A 19255-nucleotide genomic window follows, 5' to 3' on the forward strand; every position below is an offset into this window, starting at 1 on the left:
GGAGAGTTCGCTCGGTGTTTGGGTAATAGAGTCAGCAATTTATAAATAGTAAAAGCGTAGTTTAGAGTCATGGGTTTTCGCTCTATTGTAAATAGCTGCGACTGTAAACAGGGGAGGTAACCATGTTTCACAGAATTCCAACTAAAAACGCTGACTGGATGAAGAAATGGCTAACTTACTCTGGATATTTATCCAAACACACCTTAGATTATCAAGGGACATTATGTTTGCTCGGTACATTTCAATGAGGACGACTATTTTGAAAAAATGGAATTTGCCACACGGACCATAATGTGCTGAAGGATACGGCCATCCCATCGATAGCACAGACAGACAGGACAAGTGCATCACCCGCGGCTGAGGTAAGTGTTCCGTTATGTTTTTAGATGACCTACTGTAACAGTGCCATTAGCCAGATCTAATGTAACGTTAGTGACACTATTATATGATTAGGGTATGAATATGTTTTTATCTTGATGCGGTGCGGACGCGCTTGGGGAAAAAAAAACGAGCGCGTTCAACGCGTTGAACTTGCACCCTGCGCGCGGCGCGCCTAGTAGCCTAAATTTGAAATAACCATGGAAATAACGAACTTGAGCGTGCAAAAGGGTACGATAGGCTGTGAGTTCATTGTGCAAAAACAATTTGTGCTATTACTTTCCCCTTATTCTATCCTATAGTAATGCAATACTGTATATTATATAGGCAAATGTATTTACTGTTGAATACATTTGGTTCAGCTAATAAATTGCATTTAAAATATATTGATTCCTGTAATAATAATTATTTATTCATGTGATATTTATAAATCTGGGTGCGTTTTTGGTTGGAAATCAATGAAACATGGTACTGTATTACCTGGTCTCCCCTGTTTATTGTCACAGCTCATACAATAAAGCAAACACCCATGATAAACTTTTCTTTTCTATCTAACGTTAGTAATTGCTGACTCTTTATTCCAACGCTGAGCGAAGCGAACTCTCTGCTCCTCGTCACGGTGCGTCTCAGGTGATTGTTATCACTCTGCCCAAGTAGCAGTGCTTCCCCTTTAGAAAATATAGTATTTATACGGTCAAAAGATGTCTGTGTCTCATATGGCCTTGATATTTGCACACTCTGTGACTATACAAACCACAACATGTAAATAGGAAAATGTTTGCGTTATTTTGTCACTCATTTGGATTAGTATAAAAGCTGCAACCATTCACATCCAGTCTTTGTGCTAAGCTAGGCTAGCGGTGGGTGCGTCAAACAGACTTATAGCACGCACGGAGATGAAAAAGGTATGTATGGACTTATCTAACTCTGGGGGGTAAGGTGAATAGGCTAAAGTCCCAAAAAGTCGGAGTGTTCCTTTAATGTTGCCTGGAGCAAATTTCAGGCACCCGTGTGATATAGAGAGTGTCTGAAGGTCTCCCACTCTCCTCAGAGAAGTAATGGCTAATAAAAAGGCTACCTTGAGGGAAGTTTCTTGGGCTCAGCCGACTCCAGAGTTTCGAAGGGGACCTCGACCAGCCATTCGAGAAACACTGCCAGGTCCCATGTGGGAACTCAGGTATGAGCCGCAGGTCTCATCCTCCGAGCCCCACAGAGGAAACGTACGACCAGCTGATGTCTCCCCAGAGGCCCATCACCCAGAGGAGTGTGGAAAGCCACAATGGCAGGACGCAACATACACCTTGAGTGTGGACGGGGTAAGACGAGCCGATAAGCGATCTTGGAGGAACTCTAGCACGTAAGCCAACCAGGTAGTTAATTGAGTCCACCTTACGCTCTCTAGATCAAGTGGAAACACTTTCCTCTTTAGGCTGTGCAATGTCCTCCTGAAAGGAGCTCTGGAAACGAGTATGGTCTCAACCACTCCAGCCAACAGGCCAGCCTCTAGGGGCCAGGCCCAAAGCTTCAACTGGTCTGGTTGAGGGTGCTTAATATTGACCCCCCGGCCTGTGGAAGTAGGTCCCTCCTCAGAGAAATCTGTCAAGGCTGGCATGCCAGAAGTGCTATGATGTCTGAAAACCATACTCAGGTCGGCCAGTACGGGGCTACTAGAAGTAGGCTAATCCTGTCTCGACGGAACCTCTCCAGAACTCCCGGGAGCAGAGCAATCAGGGGAAAAGAGTACAAGCGTAGACTCGACCACATCTGTACCATGGGATCCAATGATCCAATGAATGGATTTACAAGTCAGACTGAGTTTTGTTTTGTTCTTTTTATTCATTTGGCTTCACTAATTACGTCCCTTTCTTCTCTTGGGATATTTGGGTAAATTTGTTTATATTCACCATAATTAATATTAACATTATTCATCTTTTGTATACTTAATTCACTTATGTATAATAAATTATTTGTCTTTTGCATTATTTCGTTACATGTTGTCTCTTGCCACCTTACTCGCACCAAGTGTATCACAACCTCAATGTTACCATTTCTGGCCCTAGGTCATAAGAGTTCGTAACTTTATTATAATAGCTTCACGGCGCGTGTGCACTCCAGTTACGTCACCGCCTGAGGCTATAAAAGTTCCGGGTCAATTTCACTGATGTGTTGCACATATATTCACAGCTGGTCACATTAAAGGACAACTCTGGCGCAAAATGAACCTTTGGTCTAATTACACATTGTTACCTAGTCAACCGTTATCTGAGATTTGTTTTCATGATTGCCGAATGTAAATAGTTTTATCTAAAAACAGTTTAGCCTATAACGCTAGTATAATGCTAGTATATAGGGCATAGAGTAATGACAAATAAAAATCGCTTGTTATTACCACTAACAAGGCTCAAAATAGCCCCACACTAACACGACAGCATAATAAGGGTCCCTACATTCAAAACGAAGCATAGAGAACTTTGTCAGTGTCCATACAGTTTAATAAAAGATATTTTACACACACATTCGACTTTGCGAATACAGGAAGAAGCCATTTTTGAAAAATAGTCTCTACCAGTCGATCTAAGAATGCCGATCCAAGTGCGCTGAACTGTGCAGAATATCATCTGTGTGTATAAAATATCTTCTTATTAAACTGTATGGACACTGACAAAGTTATCAATGCTTCGGTTTGAATGTAGGGACCCTTATTATGCTGTCGTGTTAGTGTGGGTCTATTTTGAGCCTTGTTAGTGGCAATAACTAGCGATTTTTATTTGTCATTACTCTATGCCCTATATACTAGCATTATACTAGCGTTATAGGCTAAACTGTTTTTAGAGATAAAACTATTTACATTCTGCAATCATGAAAACAAATCTCAGATAACGGTTGACTAAATAGCAATGTGTAATTAGACCAAAGGTTCATTTTGCGCCGGAGTTGTCCTTTAAAAGACGTTCCCAAAGCGCTGACCAGCGCAGCATCTCGTTCTGCTTTTCAGGGAACAGGGTTCCAGTCAAGTAACCCGGGACGTTATGAATAAGCATTAAGCACATGGACCAGGGAGGCAGAAAAGGGAGGCAGAGAAAATACCTGTATGCCACAGATGGAAAGCTAGAGAGAAATGGAAATGAAAGATGTAACAGGTGTGCAGTAAGGATGACTGACTATCAGGATCATGTTAACACTTCTGCGCATGACTGATGATATAAGATGGGTTGCATTTGCAGCAAAGTGTGCAAACTATTTGAAAGGAAATGTGATTCAAAGTTACATATTTGGTCATTTCCATTTTTAAACTTGCAAAGACGCAAAGATGCATTGATCAGTTGTATGCTTACCAGGTGGCAGTGGTCATGTATTTCCTGGCCAAGAGCTCCAAAACGTAGTGGGTGGCTTTACAGGCTGATTCTCCCAGGACTGTGCCCACACACACTGCCAGCTCCAGCTCATTGCCTCTGATCAGAGATGCCATAGCCAGCTGACACAAGGAGATAAAAACTCCTTATCTAAACACTCATAGAACATCATACATCACTTGCCTAACAATATAATACATTCAGTTCTCATTGCTATAAAGTCAAACAAGTATTTTTTACCTCACGGTAGTAGTTTTTGTACTACCTTTAATTTATACTGTGTGACATATGCACTAACATTCAAAAGTTTGGGGTCAGTAATGCCTTTTTATTTTTTATTTAGCCAGGACACACCAAACTGATAAAAAGTGACAACAAATACTTCTACATGATTACAATGAAAATCTATAAAAAAAAAAAAAAAGGAAGAAAAACACTTTTTTTCTGAACTTGCTATTAATTAAAGAATCCTGGAGAAAAAAAAATATCACAAAAATATTGAGCAGCACAACCTTTTCCAACATTACCAATACTAGGAAATGTTTCCTGAGTAGCAAATCAGCAATCCTTTGTAAAGGATTATGTGACTGACTGGAGTAATGATGCTGAAAAATCAGCTTTGCCATTAAAATATATTAAAATAGTTTATTTTTCACAATATTACTGACCCAAAACTTTTAAAAAGCAGAGTAACTTTCTTGAAAATAATAAAAATAATAATATTTTATATCAAATTGTCCAAGAATAGGCTTATCGTGTTATTTATTGTCTAAACATTGACATAATATTGTTAGAGGTTGGTCTGATTTTAAATGCTGCTATTGATGTTCGATTAAATCTCTCCTTATTGTGTGCTTACTTCTGTGTTGTCTACAGCTAGATGACAGCAAGCTGCCAACACAGCACGGCCATCTTGGAAATACCACTCAGCCAGCTCTTTACATACTCTGTGCAACATCCTAGACAGAGGAGGGGAGAATGGGTAAGAAAAAGAAAGGTGAAACACTTGATTTTGGCTTAAACTAAGTATAACTTACCCGCAGTATTTTTCAATGTTGTCATTGTCAGAGTTTGCGGCATGGTTTATAGATGTGATCTCAGGGCCATGGATGTTGCCTTCACAAGCACCCTGATAAAACAAAGTGCATTCTCATTTATAGGGCCAGATTTTTGCGCGGCGCCAATGCAAACCCTCCTTTGGCGTTAAACTACTGTCAGGATTTACTTAGGACACAGTGAAAAATTAGCGCTGAAATGGCATGGACAGTTATTTTTTTGCATGATTCACTTTAAATGAATCATGCAAAGTGATTTACTAAGGTTTGCACTAATCTATTTACTCGTATTGGCCTAATTATTTGCTACATGAAAAAAAAAAACATGTCTTGAATCAGATGGTAATTTGCACTGCTCCTGGTAGATTGTGTTGGTCATTATGGAAATGATCCGGCTTTGTCTGTTATTGGATGCTCTTATCGGCACTAATTTGCCCTATTTATTAAATCTGTCCGGTAGTCTCATTTATTATGAAACTCAACACAGAAGTTCACAGTTCACAACAACTCTCTAAATAGGTAAAAAGATAACAGTGCCCTGTACCTGAGCCACCAGCACAGCTTCCTTCAGCTGACCTCTAGAGGTGAAGAAATTCACTAGCTTTTTCACCTCACCAGTGGCGATGCAGTATGGGATGACATCATCATTGCCTTCTTGCATGAGCTGGTCTGCTCTCCTACATTGAGCAGTTAATAAATAGTGAAAAACTCACAACATCGGATTTACAAATGCAGAGAAGTATATGAGATACCTTTGCATGAGCTTTTTCCAGTATTTCATGGAGACACCAGGGGCCACAGAAAGAGCCTTCTCCCACTAAATACATAAAACAAAGCAACATAAACATACACAATCATCAGAAAATCACATTTCTGAAAGAAAAAAAAACGGCCCTTCTATTTTTCCATACTGTATATGTTTTTTTTTTTTTTAAGAAATCAATAATTTTATTCAGCAAGGATGCATTAAATAGATCAAAAGTAGCAGTAATGACATGTATGATGATTTACATTTTAAATAAATTAAGGGTTTTTTTTTATTCATCAAAGAATCCTGAATATATTGTATCACTATTTATTTAAACAGCACAACTGTTATTATAATAATGAGACATTTATCTTGAGCACCAAATCAGTATTATAATGATTTCTAAAGATCAAGTGACTGTAAATCTTATCAAATGTAAATCTTATAGATTTTACCTCTCCCAGTTCCACCATAAGCTCACAGTATCTCTGGATTTGTCCCAGTCTGATATGGATTTCTGCTGCATTCTTGAGCCTTTCCTCTTTACTAGGGGCTCCAATACCACCCCCAAACTTTGACATCTTTACTATGGTCAGCTCTTGTGCTTCAGACTACAAATAAGGGACACATGGTAAAATAATTACAAAAAGTAGATAAAAACTACAGTACAATTGAACACTAGAGAGCACAACAGAACGTTACATAACAGTTTATTCACTCACGGTTTTGAAGCGAACCAGGTGTTTCATATGCATGATGCCCTGCCCATAGTTCTGTGGAAGAAGACTATCATCCTGTCCGTTGATTACAGCAACCAGATCCCACAGGTTATGACTCCCTCCAGGTGGCTACAAAGAAAGAGTACATAACCCCTTATTTAGACTTCTAATAAACTCCTGTGAGAGTACTGTGTTGAGATTTACTTACTGAGAAACACTCAGAGAACCATCTGAGCTTCTTCATGCGCACGTCGCTGGAGAGTTTATCCAGCTCCTGTTTAATATCTCTGGACACTTTTCCACACAGGAGGGGATGGGCTCCAGGAACCATAGCGCGATCTGCACTCAAGAAATACATGCGGTTTAATGTCTTTACAAAACCAATCCATGCAAACAGTATATAATATTTGCTTGTGTTTTAACCTGTGCTGCCAATGATGTCATCCCAGCTGTGGTCAGTAAGGATGTTGACCACTAAGGGAGCAATTAGAGGAGTGAGTGACCAAAGTCTGACCGTGGAATCTCTGGAGCAGGAAGCCATGGTAAATGGACGGCTGGGGTGACACGTTAGACCTGGGGGATATCATATGATTGACAAAGCTGCATAAATAATGTATTTATGTAATGACACAAAATGATGTCCCTACTACTGTGATACATTTTACTCAAAGACAGTCCTTGGACAAAAATAAGTGTTCCCATTACATATTTAGGTCTCTTAGCTGTGCAGTGTTCTGCTTTTCCTGCCTTCATTTACAGAACTTGAATCATTTAACTGTTTCTAGAAATCACAATGTTAAAAATGTAATCAATTAAATAAGCCATTTCATTGAAAAAAAGTGCATAAAGGATGACAGCATCATTGTCTGCAGCATATACTGTACATTTAATACACTACCATAGACATCAGCTCCATGGTCAAATACAGTGTCTAAACAGGTGCCATCTCTGGTGTCCCAGACACGGATGGTGTAGTCCCAGCTCCCTGAGGTCAAAAGGTACGGCACCTCTGTGTTCCACATGAGACCCCGAACTGGAGCAGTGTGGCCACTCAGCACGTTAATGCATGCATCTTGGGTATAATCCCAGATACGGACAGTCCTAGTCAACATACACACATATACACATCCATTTATGAAGTTAGAGGTGCACTCAGTCATTTTTATGTTGTTTTGGGGACTGAACACGTTTAGACAATTCCATGCACAAATTCACAGTTACTAGTGCCATAGTAGAAATGCCCTATTCCATGATTTATTTATTCTGCAAGTGAAGGTTTCTAAGAACAAGATGATATAAATTGGATGACCATGTGATCTCAACACAGAGGCTCCCATTAGTTTGACTTTATAGGCTAATTATATACAATTTATTGAACCTTTAAATTAAACAGTGAGATGTTTTCATCAGCACTAAAGTTTACCAACAACAAGGCACAAAATAAAATATATTTCCTTTTTTTTACTTTACAAAATCTGTAAATAAAAGGTTTGATGATTCTTTGATGATTCAATTGTATGTTCATTACAATTGTATTTAGTTATTCTATTCATTTTTTTTCCAATACATTAATTAAGTTTTTATAATTAAGTCCACAAAAAAGTCCCAAGGTAAATTTGAGAATGATCATTTGTAATGGCATGAAAACATGTATACTCCTGTTTGGGGTCAGTAAGATTTTTTAATGTTTGAAATAAAGAAGCCTTCCTGTAAAGCCAAATTTGAATTTTCAGCATCCATTATTCAACTCTTTGTCACATGATCCTTCAGATATCATTGTAATATGCTGGTGCTCAAGTAATAAATTGATAAATTGAATGTGTCCTTGTGCATCACGCTTGGCATCACGAGCCACCGGTTATAGTTGCTGAATAAAAGTGTTAATTTCTAAAAAAAAAAAACAAAGCAGTAGTGTTTATTAGAGTGTAATTGAGATTTGAATTGAATGATTACCCATCATCTGAGCCACTGCACAGTATGCCTTCTCTGAGAGGTGACCAACGCACATGAAATACTTTGGCCGTGTGACCTGTAAAGACTTTTAGTGGCTGGTCTGAACTGGTGGCCAAGTAATAGACTCGAACATTCTTGTCTTCACAGCCAGTGGCAATCATATCTCTTCAATAGTGAAAGAGAGAATGAAAATGTATTAATTATAATTGCCATGGCAAGATAAAATAATACTGGTAAAAAGGATCTGTTTGCGTATCTGATTACACTGATCACATACTTGTTATTTTGACTCCAGTCACAGCCAAATACTGCTGCTGGATGTTTGTATTTGTGCAACACTTTGCCGTCAATGGTTCGAATTATGCTGAAATCACAAAATGAAAAGTAACAATATCATGTCTATGGATATGAGGACAATATGGCTTCATTACATGGATGGGCTATGGCTTGTGGGAATGTTAGCCAAAACTAAAAATGGACTCACCAAAATCCATCTCCACTGCATGTGGCTATTCTTTTGGAATCCTTATGACTCCAAGCAACACAAAAAATACCATTCTTCCCATGCTGCAACACAATCCCAGTAAAACTCATGATGATTACGAATTAATTAAATTAGAGTTATTAATTCTAAATAATTTGTATCCTTAAAAAAAAAGAATGCTTGCCTCATTAAATCTTGTGATCATTTTTCCCTTTTTAACATCCCAAATAAAGGCGCCATTTCTTGACGTAGCTCCTGCTATGCAGTTCAAGTCTCCTTTGGGTTACAGTGACACATATAAATGAAGGAAAGAGTTACACAGAAACGAAACCTGTCTGAATCTGCAGCGGTAACATGGACTATTCTAATAGTATATATCATTCTTACCAGGGGCCCAGGACAGAGAGTACACCACTCCCTCATTTCCCGGAGATGTGTACACAGCAGTTAAGGTGTTTATATCCCAGACTTTTATCGTCCCATCAAATGAAGCTGTAGCTAAAATGTTTGGGTCATCTGGCTTGAATTTACAGTCGAAGATAGTTTCAACATGACCCTGTGACAAAAACAATGTCACAAAGTCAGAGAAATCTTACATGATTGTATTATAATTATATAATCATTATAATGACTTCATAGTTATTGTTAACTAAAACTAAAGACTTCAAAACATTTTAATCTAAATTAAGCCGCAATTACACGTTAATTACCTCTCATTAATTTGCAACTAGAGTCAACTACCTCTCATTAATTTGCAACTACATGTCAACTAACTTGTTAATTAGCAACTATGTCAACTACCTCATTAAAGTATAAGTAGACTGTTAGATTAGGGTTGGTAGAATAAAGCCCTATTCGCATGGGATAAGTACTTGGTAACCTATAATCCCGTGCGAATCGGCCATGTCTATAATTTGTAAAGTAAAAATGCCCCTGCAAATGACCTACAATATTGCGCCGTACACCGAGGTCATGTGATAATATTAGTCCCGTGCGAATCGGCATCTCTGTGATTTACATAGTATAAAGCAATTAACATAGTATCTTCCTCTGGAGCGCCAAATGACACCCCCGGACCATCCACTTAATGTGACTGGGAAGACCATGGGACATCATCCGGACAGCTCATGGGTTGCGACACTGGAGAGGGGGATGTGGCCTGAATCATTGGTTGGTTGTGCTACACCGTTACCCTCAGGTCACCCTGGCCACCAGCTGAAGAACCAGCTCCCATAGGAAAGGTAGATTTCTCCCTTTTGCAAGATCATTGAGTCTAGACCGAAGTGTCATGATAGCCATATTTCATCAATGAAAACATGAGTCATTCACTTAGGGCTTAGGGAGTGAAGCATACACTTGGCTCCAAAACAAAAACATATCTGCATATTGCCGGCGTTCTCCTTTTATACCCATGAGGTGGGGCGGAGTTGCACCATGCAAATTCCTCAGACCCATGGCTTGCCATTGGCTCGTTTTGTAAGACTCGAAGTTGATAGGCTTTCTAAGGGAAACCCCATTTGTCGCCATCCGACGGAACGTTGGGCAGACACAGGTTGCTTAATCAGAAGTGAAAGGAATTAGATCTACACAGTAATGTCCTGAGATAACCATTAGAGCACGTATTAAAAGGATACTCCACACAAAAATTCTGTCATCATTTACTCACCCTCAAGTTGTTGGAACCCTGTATGAGTTTCTTTCTTCTGCTGAACACAATGGAAAATATTTTGAAGAACAATTTGGCACCATTTACCTCCATAGTATTTTTTTTTTCTACTATGGATGTAAATGGTGCCAAACAACTGTTTGGTTACACGTGTTCTTCAAAATATCTTCCTTTGTGTTTAGCTGAAGAAAGAAACGCATACATGTTTACAACAACTTGAGGGTGAGTAAATGATGACAGAATTATCATTTTTGGGTGGAGAAACAATTTAATGTTATAAACAAAATAATTGAGTTCAGACAGTTGAATTATTGAAAATTAATGCAGAGCCACTTCAGAAAATTAGACACCTGCGGTATGCACAGTTTGCTTTGTGTTGTGGGTGTGTTATCACCTCAGTTGTGCATTCATTTATGATAATTCAGTGGCTTGTTGTCAATTATTCCTTACTTAACCATGGAGTGAAAAGGTTATGTTGCATTTTCTGTCGTTAACAACAATCAAGGCAACTACAAGAGCTGTTTACCTCAGAAAACAACATGAACTCTTGTTGAATTGTTCAGCACTAGGACGGAAGGGCACCACTTCAAAAGCAGAATAACTAATATAAAAGCATCACTATTAGCCATTGGTGCTTACTTGAATACATTAATTTTGTTAATAAGATAACCTACAGCTAACTTTCACAAAATATGTTTTTTTGTGTAGATATTAAATATTAAACGTGTAATAATCATTTCAGGTTTTTTTTGTTTTTTGTGTTTCTTAGTGCACAGGTAACAAACAACATGTCAGTTTTCTTACCAGATCCCGCAGGAAGTCCCACTTTTTGGCACCCATGTCATACAGTCCAACTCCTCCATCCATGAAACAACAGACAGCGTGCCCAGGTGGGAGGGAGAAGGCTTGGTTCTGTGAAAGTGTAGGTGGAGGCACAGCCTCGCTAGTGGAGGAGGTGTAGTGATTCTTGGAAGGGGAGTTTGAGCTAAAGGCTGAGAGCGATTACACCAAAATCAATATGAGTAATTATGATGCTGTACACAAACATTTAAATAAAAGCTAAATGGTGAACAAGAAAACACATACATTTCTTTGCTGGCGGGGAATTTAAAACATGAAGTGCATGGAAGCCGGTTTTCTTCAGTTTGAAGTTATCCAGAGGTGTCGCTCTTGATACGTTCCAAACTCTTAGCACACCAACTTGAGAATCTTGAGAATTCAATATAAGTAGATAAACATTTTTTTTTTAACTGATGCGAATATGCAAATATGACTGAGCATTCCATTTCAATCAACACCCCAAACTGTAAATGTAATTAATAATTAAATTATATCAGATCAAAGTTGGTCTGTTAAGATAAAAACTACTATTTCCCACTGGCCCTTATGTGTGTGTGTTGTTTATCTTACCCCCTGTGATAAACATGCCAGGGGCGCTGGGCACCCAGGCCAGACACTGCACGGAGGCAGCAGCACTGGGGAAACTAAAGGTAGTGATGCAGCATAGAGACTCAGAGTCCAGTAGTCTAATTCCATTGTGCATGTTGGCCACCAGTAGGTAGTCTGTGCTGAGAGGGTCCCACTCAAGAGCTGTGATGGGGTCTTCCTCATCTGTGCCTTCTAACGACTCGGGCCGCAGTACGTGCTTTTGATTCTTTGAGCCTAAGGTGATATAATTAAAAGAAACTCATGTTATTGTTCATATTAGATCAGGGCACTATTATCTCTTTTATTTATAACACTATTTTCCATCATTTATGACACAACATTTTCCCGCCATGGATGTTTCCTTTAGGCAATCTATTTTTTCACTGTTGTACCATAAGGGGTGCAGTTACTAGGCTAATGACTGTGTACAAATTAATGACTTTACTAAATTCAAGGCATTGCAATTGCATAAATTAGTATCAAATTTTCAAAGAATAAATCAATTACAAATTATGCAAATATTTATTTTGCACATTGCAACAATGCACAGTAAAAAATAAAATTCAAACTAAAATGTTTAACTTGACCCCACTCATGTGTACATTAAATAATCTACTGGCCTGCAGAAAAGTTTTTAAATTAAATGTTCTCTCATAAAAACAAAGCCGAGCTCGAACTTCTCATCACATCAGCACCCAGTTTGCATGTCTAAATTAGTTAGTTGCTTACATTTAAAAAAATGAGCATACAACATGAAATTAAATTAAATGAAAATGAAAAAAAGCCTTATTTAATGAACAAAGGTTTAATACAAATGTACACGAAACTTAATGAAATATGTTTGGTGAAATTAGAAAATATCTAAGAAGAGCATTCAATTAGAGGAGACTAGTACTGCGGGGGCAGGCAAAAGTAAAAACAAGGCTTCCGTCTCCTCGCGGGTTCAGAATCAGATATACAGAAATACGTCCACTCTGCAGATGTGTTGCTTCAGACAAGCACATGCAGGTTGTGGTTTCTGTTTGCGTCATCACAACATTTCGGCCGTATTGTTTCAGTGATAAAAGTCTTTCGGTGGCCGGATATTGGGTGCATCCCTACCAAAAATGAGTAATTATCTCCTTGGGAATGTCTGACAGCGGTACACACTGTAATAGACGTGCCAGGCGTGAAAGCTTGACAGGCATAGCAACAGTAACTAGGGAGGGCGGGGCTTAGCGAAGGGTCAATAGCAACCCTGATTAGTTCTTTATTGTTCCATCAGGTGTTAATTATTTCCTTGTCATCTAGTGCTTTAGACAGTCATTGACTTTGGTGTTTGCATTCCTATTCAGGATTATGTTCCTGGTCCCTGGTTGGATTAGCTTTTTTTAAATGTTTTTCTTTAATAAACTTTTGCTGCATTTTGTCTTTCGTCAAAATATATTCTGTGTTCCGCAGAAGAAATAAACGCATAAAAGTTTGTAATGACATGTTCTTAGCATTAACATATGAATCAACATAAGCAGTTGCAGTACCTGGTTGAAAGACGGACAAACTGCCATCAGTGTGTCCGAACACCACTTTTCCCTTCTTCAATGGATGCCAGCGGAACAGGCAGATATCCGAGAGGAAACTGTGAGCCTCCTTATGCACAGTGACTCCTGAGTCAGGCCCAGAGATGGACCATATGTACAGAGGACCCCGGTGGGATACGAATGCAACACTGTCACCTGCATTCCAGCACCAGCTTATAGAAGCTGGAATACCTGGGAAATATACATTTAGACAAGTTTAAGACCTGACATAAATAAAAGTCATAAACAAAACTGCTATTAAAATATCTTAGGATTGAGTTAAAATTATTCGAAACGGTTCATCTTTCGTCTGAGAAAAACTTGCATTTTGAGTGGTGTCTTGAAGGATACATGTCACGTGGAATATGTTTCTTGAGCTGGTGTGTATTTCTAAGGACACTAACAGTACAGTAAGTGTGTGGGCAGTTGTACCTTTGGTGTTATCTAGCCGTGTAATGGCCTTCTGCTCGGCCACGTTCCAAATAATGAGCAGGTTATCAGCACTTGCACTAGCAAACACTTCAGGGTTGTGTGGACACCACGATATAGCCGTTATTGTCTTCTTGTGTTCAGACATGATCGCTCGCAGCTTAAACTCATTGTATCTGTGATCAAGCTGGAAAGACACAATTCAATCAGTTAAATAACATAAAAAGTCACATTAGACTACATTTGTAGGCTGTAAAAAGGTTAGTTCACCCAAAAATGAAAATGAAAACGAGGATATTTTTAATGAAACTTGAGAGATTTATGTTTCTCCATTTAAAGTCCATTCAACCAAAATGTTGACACTTTAGAAAGTTAATTAAGACATCCTAAAATAATAAAAAAAATCCAGTGATTTAATGAAGAAACATAATCGCTTTTTATGATGAACAGATTTAATTTAGGATCTTATTCACATATAAACATTGATCCATGTGAATACATAGAACACATCTAATATGTGTAAAATAATATATAGACATTTTATAATTGTATTAAATTATTTATTTATTTATTTATTGCATTTAGACTGTTCTGACCACTAGGGGTCCCCGTGGAGATGGGTGTCAGATTGTTTCGAAGCCTCGATCTGCCTACCACCCACCAATATGTAAAGGTTAGGGATTGAGTTATGAAGCAATGATTCATTGATGCAGAAAAAATGGGCTTTATTTGCAAAAAAATAAAAAATAAACACAGACATAAGAACACACTGCCCAGAGAAATAATCCCAAAGTTGTAACTGAGACAAACATATTCCGTTTACCATATTTGTTGTGCTCAATATGAATCTGCATATATCATCACTTGTTATTACTCTAATTGAAACTCTCAGGCTGCATAAAAAATATCTTCATTTGGATAGTATTTAGGATAGTATTTCCAAAAAAAAAAAAAAAAAAAAAAATACTGTCTATCCAGAAACTGTCTGGTCAATGGGACCAGACCGTTTCTGGTCCCATTGACTTCTATAGTATATGACCAGAAACTGTCTGGTTACTGATATTCTTCTAAAATATCAGAATCGGCTGAATGGATTCCAAAACGGTAAAAACTCAACTGTTTATCTCTGGGGAAGTTGTAAAATGAGCCTATTTCTAAAAAAAGTGGAGTATCCCTTTGAGTTAATTTTGTCAATAAAAAAGGAAAGAGGAATTTACAGTCCATTATTTACTATAATTCATATTAAAACAGTTACACTTACTTGGTATACATATATGGCGAGCGTGGCACAATACGCAAACCGGTCCCCACTGGCAGCACACACGTCCTTATTCCAGGGCTGACATCCAGCCGCCAGCAGTCCAACCTGCTTCACCTGAGACATCTTTATCTGGACAACGAGACAGTAGCGGCAATAAGGATCTGTTATGTGGTCTATTGGTCTCAGCATTTATAATAAAAGCACAGTTGCAGTTAAGAAAACAGACATTTAATTTTGACATGGAAATAAATGTAACTTTAACTAAAAGCATGTTATTTATGTTACTGTGAACAATTTATACATGCATGTTTTTAACTTCATCTTCAAGTGATCGAGATTTATTTGATGTTTTTTTTTTTTTTTTTACTGACCAAGTTCGAGAGGAGCATGTTCAGATAATAAAATAAATTAGCACGGGAGGAACACATTCAGTTAATCAACTGAATTAGCATAACAGGAGGCAACAGTATATACAGCAGACATACCTCTGTCCCACAACAGTTTTCCAGCATCCCCAGAGTTTTCCAGCCCTCACCTCGGACAACACGCCAAATACGCATAGCCAAATAAAAACACACCCCATTCTTACAATCAAATGCAATGTCCATCCAATCAACAACAGATATATAGATTTTTCCTGTTTGGAATGGATAAACCAGTTCACTCTGATGTACATCACAATAAAAAATAAAATATTTACCACTACTTCTGTTATATTGCAATTTTAACACATCTAATTAGTGTTAAAGAGCCCCTATCATGGAGTTTTGAAAATGACTGTTCATGTGGTGTGGAATATAGCTCTAAGGGAATGAAAACATCATGCAAAGATTTCTATCTAAATAGTGCACCGTATATAAGTTATTGTCTTCCAAAAGTGAGAGTCGACTCTGAGTCTATGAAATGAATTGTTTTTGAAACGAGTCATTAGCTGTTTCGTAGTGACGTAGATACAAAACGTAAGCATATTGGCCGCGCCCAGTTACTGCGCGCGCAGACGGAAGTGTAAACTTGAAGTCTAGAACAAAAATACTTCAGCTGAATAGCATCATGTCGAGAAGACGCTGTGTTCTACAATGCAAAGATAGTTCATCCACTTTGTTTTCATTGCCAAGGGACGAGCATGTGAAGAATCGGTGGTTAGAGTTCATATTGGCAACGCCAGTTTGTGTTCACTTCTCATCATTTTAATGACGAATCATTCAAAAACATAAATGAATTCAAATGTGGATTCGCAAGCCGGTTGTTCCTGAAGGAGGTCTCAGTACCCAGTGTATATGGATCAGCTTCCTCCACCGAATCACAACCTGTAAGTATTATTAATAATTGTTGATTTTATGGGTTTTGTAGCTTCGGGGCACGAGGAGGGAAGGCGCAATAAGTATGTGTGTGCGTGTGTGTGTGTGTGTGTGTAAGTTACGCTCAGCGCAGCTTCTAGGTCTCCAATGTCATTTTTTAAAATATGTGAAATGTTTGTCGCTGTTATAGGAGACGTCGAATAGAGCGTCTTGTTGTAGTGCAGTGCTTTATCAATATGTTTATAAACATATTGGGCTAACAAACAATAACTGACTGGGTCATCTGACCAATCACCGGAAATTAGCGTCACGCAAAGGAGTGGTTTGGAAAAATTAGTCGTTGTACGAATCATTTGGGAGTCGGTGAGCAAATCAGGTAAAAATAAGTGCATATTATAAGACAACATAAGTGTTTTTTTTTTGTCATTGCATTCATGTAAAACTGCTGTTTGGGACTCCCAGAACAATATTAGGAACATTTTAAATGCCATAGTTGCCCTTTAATCTGACAATGACATATAACTAGCATCTAAGCTACATTTTGTAAAGACTGAAAAACAAACAAACCAGATTGTACTGAAATATTTAGATAAAAAAAATCCAGACCTCAATGTTCACTCTCTCTCTCACAACTTAAAAGCACCATTTGAGCCCATTCATGTGAAGTAAAAAAAAAAAAAAAAAACACTTTCAAATGCATGTCTCAAGACGCCTGCATTCTGTTCCATTCCGATTGCACTGCGTCTATCTGTTTCTGAACACAATAACATGTCCTGTGTGAGCAGCCCCTTAGGGTGACACTAGCGAGAAACAAGCCTCTGCTTGATCTAACTCTCTCTTCTTTACATTTGAAGTGATAAGGCTACATCAGATGACTTAAAGATCGTCACGCTGCTCCTACCTTTGGTTCATTGTGATATTTGCTGAAACAGCACAGGCTTTCCATGTCTGCTATCCTCTCGCCTTGACAGACGTAAAGCCAAATAGGGCTCAGTAATAGCGACTACAGGAAAAAATAATCGTTTCAGTAGTCTGTGTGTGACTGTTGCCCAATGTGTGAGTGCATATATGTAAAAATGGGGTAGAGAAAGAGAACCTGCTCATTGACTGGTGCAGGCTGCTCGTGTGGGAGAGGTGGCTGGAGACGAGAGTGATGGAACAGCTCCCGCCGGTAGCCAGGCAACAGCAAGATCCCTTCATTTAAACTCCTCTCACTTACCCCCCTCCCTGACATACGTGCAACCACACACCTCATCTCACCCCTGCACAGCCTCCTCGAAGGTGTTTATGCTGCTCCCTTTTGCCTAATGATTAACATGCTCCTCTGTCCAGCATGTCTACACGACCACAACACAATACGTCACATGCACAAACTTACACAGCCTACATTGCACATACAGCAAGATCCACAACCGCAATAATCTAATTGTGATTTTACTGATAAAAATGTATATTAAAAATGTGATTTAAAAAACACATTTGCTGTGCTTGTTTATAGGGCCACCCAATTAGGGATTACACAAATGTTGTGATTATATATGACAATGTCTATAAAACAAACAAACAAACAAACAAATAATTAAATAATAATAATTATTTTATTGTTATTATTACTAAATAAAATATAAAAATGACTAAATAAAACAGCAACAAAATATTACAATTGCATAATTTCACTCTATAAAAGTACAATACTAATATTTAAGGCTGTCGTAATTTATTTATTTTCAGATGTTAAAAGTAAAACATAACATTTTATTTTTGAGTTCCAAGAGTTCACACATTACTTCTCATTAACTTGTACAATGTACTACAATTATATCTGATGAAATAAACCAAATACATATGCTGTGAGTGTGAACAGCTACATAAATTGTTGTTCTTTTGCCTTCCATGTTTTCAGGCGATGCAAACAAAGATTTCAGATTACAGCAATTTTGGACTGACACGCAAAACTTGAATGAATCTAATTTCGTAATATTGTCCTTATAATTTTGTAATATTATCCATATAGTTTAATCATTACGAGCACAAGTCAGAATTACTGACTAAAGGCCTGTTCAAACCAAGGACGATAAAGATAACCTAATATAAGGTAAGTACATGGAACAGGGGTAGGTTCAGGGTTAGTACTAGTTATTACCCAGTAATTGTAGTTACTACAATAAGTACATAGTATTTGCATGGGTAACTGGAAGCCTTACCACGATAACTATATTAGCATCCACACCAGCACACAATATAATGTTCTATTTATTCATGTGCTTGTCTGTCACTATAACCCTCATGCATGAATTATGATAACCTCAGTCAGGATTTTTTTCCTATGTGTTTTTTTGCTTTTATGGCATGAAAAACAAGATTTTTTTGTACACATTTTTTAATGAGATTTTCAGACGGGACAGGACAGGTTGCGGTTATGGTTTAAACTGAAGTATTAATAACATAATACAATAATCAAACAGATATAGTGTGTGTATTTAACAAACTCATTAATAAAATTATCATATGAAAACTATAGACCATTTTGCAAGATGTAAACAAAACTGGTCCAGAAGCACTTCCTGTTTAACACTACATAAAATCTGGGATAAAATACAACCAACAGAATATAAAACTGAATCAAAAAGTTAAACAAACATCTTTAAGATTTTTTCTTTACATGTGAAATAAAGAAAACAGTTACAAACTGAAACAGGAAGTGTTTCTGGACCAGTGTTGTTTACATCTTGTGAAATGGTCTAAATATATACAAAAAATATAAATGTGAAATATTGCAAAGGCAATTGAACTTCATACAAGTTGAACTTTGCACATCTTTGATATTAGAACTTTAGGACGTGATTCCATTATAAATTTCTACAGCCTGTCAAGGTACAACTGTGGAAACCACTGCGATGCTCCCAGTTCCGACTTACGTGCCATCC

At 37.9% G+C, this 19255-nt stretch overlaps 1 protein-coding gene across 4 annotated transcripts in view; it reads right to left on the minus strand.

The window, feature by feature from the left end:
• wdr17 (WD repeat domain 17) overlaps positions 1-19255 on the minus strand; it is a 35716-nt gene that overhangs the window by 6720 nt on the left and 9741 nt on the right. Inside the window, exons 1-23 of one of the 4 annotated variants that reach the window (XM_089132136.1) lie at positions 17230-17451; positions 15031-15159; positions 13773-13956; positions 13302-13532; positions 11767-12018; positions 11443-11565; positions 11161-11348; positions 9078-9246; positions 8875-8963; positions 8691-8773; positions 8484-8570; positions 8207-8371; positions 7152-7354; positions 6677-6826; positions 6462-6592; positions 6257-6382; positions 5990-6145; positions 5539-5603; positions 5331-5463; positions 4769-4860; positions 4591-4690; positions 3714-3853; positions 3466-3486 (exon numbers count right to left, since the gene is read on the minus strand). In XM_089132136.1, the coding sequence (XP_088988262.1) occupies positions 3466-3486; positions 3714-3853; positions 4591-4690; positions 4769-4860; positions 5331-5463; positions 5539-5603; positions 5990-6145; positions 6257-6382; positions 6462-6592; positions 6677-6826; positions 7152-7354; positions 8207-8371; positions 8484-8570; positions 8691-8773; positions 8875-8963; positions 9078-9246; positions 11161-11348; positions 11443-11565; positions 11767-12018; positions 13302-13532; positions 13773-13956; positions 15031-15159; positions 17230-17274 (3062 nt within the window). In that variant the 5' untranslated portion in view covers positions 17275-17451. Of the gene's footprint in view, positions 1-3465; positions 3487-3713; positions 3854-4590; positions 4691-4768; positions 4861-5330; positions 5464-5538; positions 5604-5989; positions 6146-6256; positions 6383-6461; positions 6593-6676; positions 6827-7151; positions 7355-8206; positions 8372-8483; positions 8571-8690; positions 8774-8874; positions 8967-9077; positions 9247-11160; positions 11349-11442; positions 11566-11766; positions 12019-13301; positions 13533-13772; positions 13957-15030; positions 15160-17229; positions 17452-19255 lie in introns of those variants that run through there. The other 3 variants (XM_039690920.2, XM_039690928.2, XM_089132137.1) reach the window with 3 other exon arrangements.

This window comes from Pimephales promelas, chromosome 6 (assembly GCF_988280905.1).
Source record: "Pimephales promelas chromosome 6, fPimPro1.hap1.1, whole genome shotgun sequence".
In the NCBI taxonomy this organism is placed as follows: domain Eukaryota; kingdom Metazoa; phylum Chordata; class Actinopteri; order Cypriniformes; family Leuciscidae; genus Pimephales; species Pimephales promelas.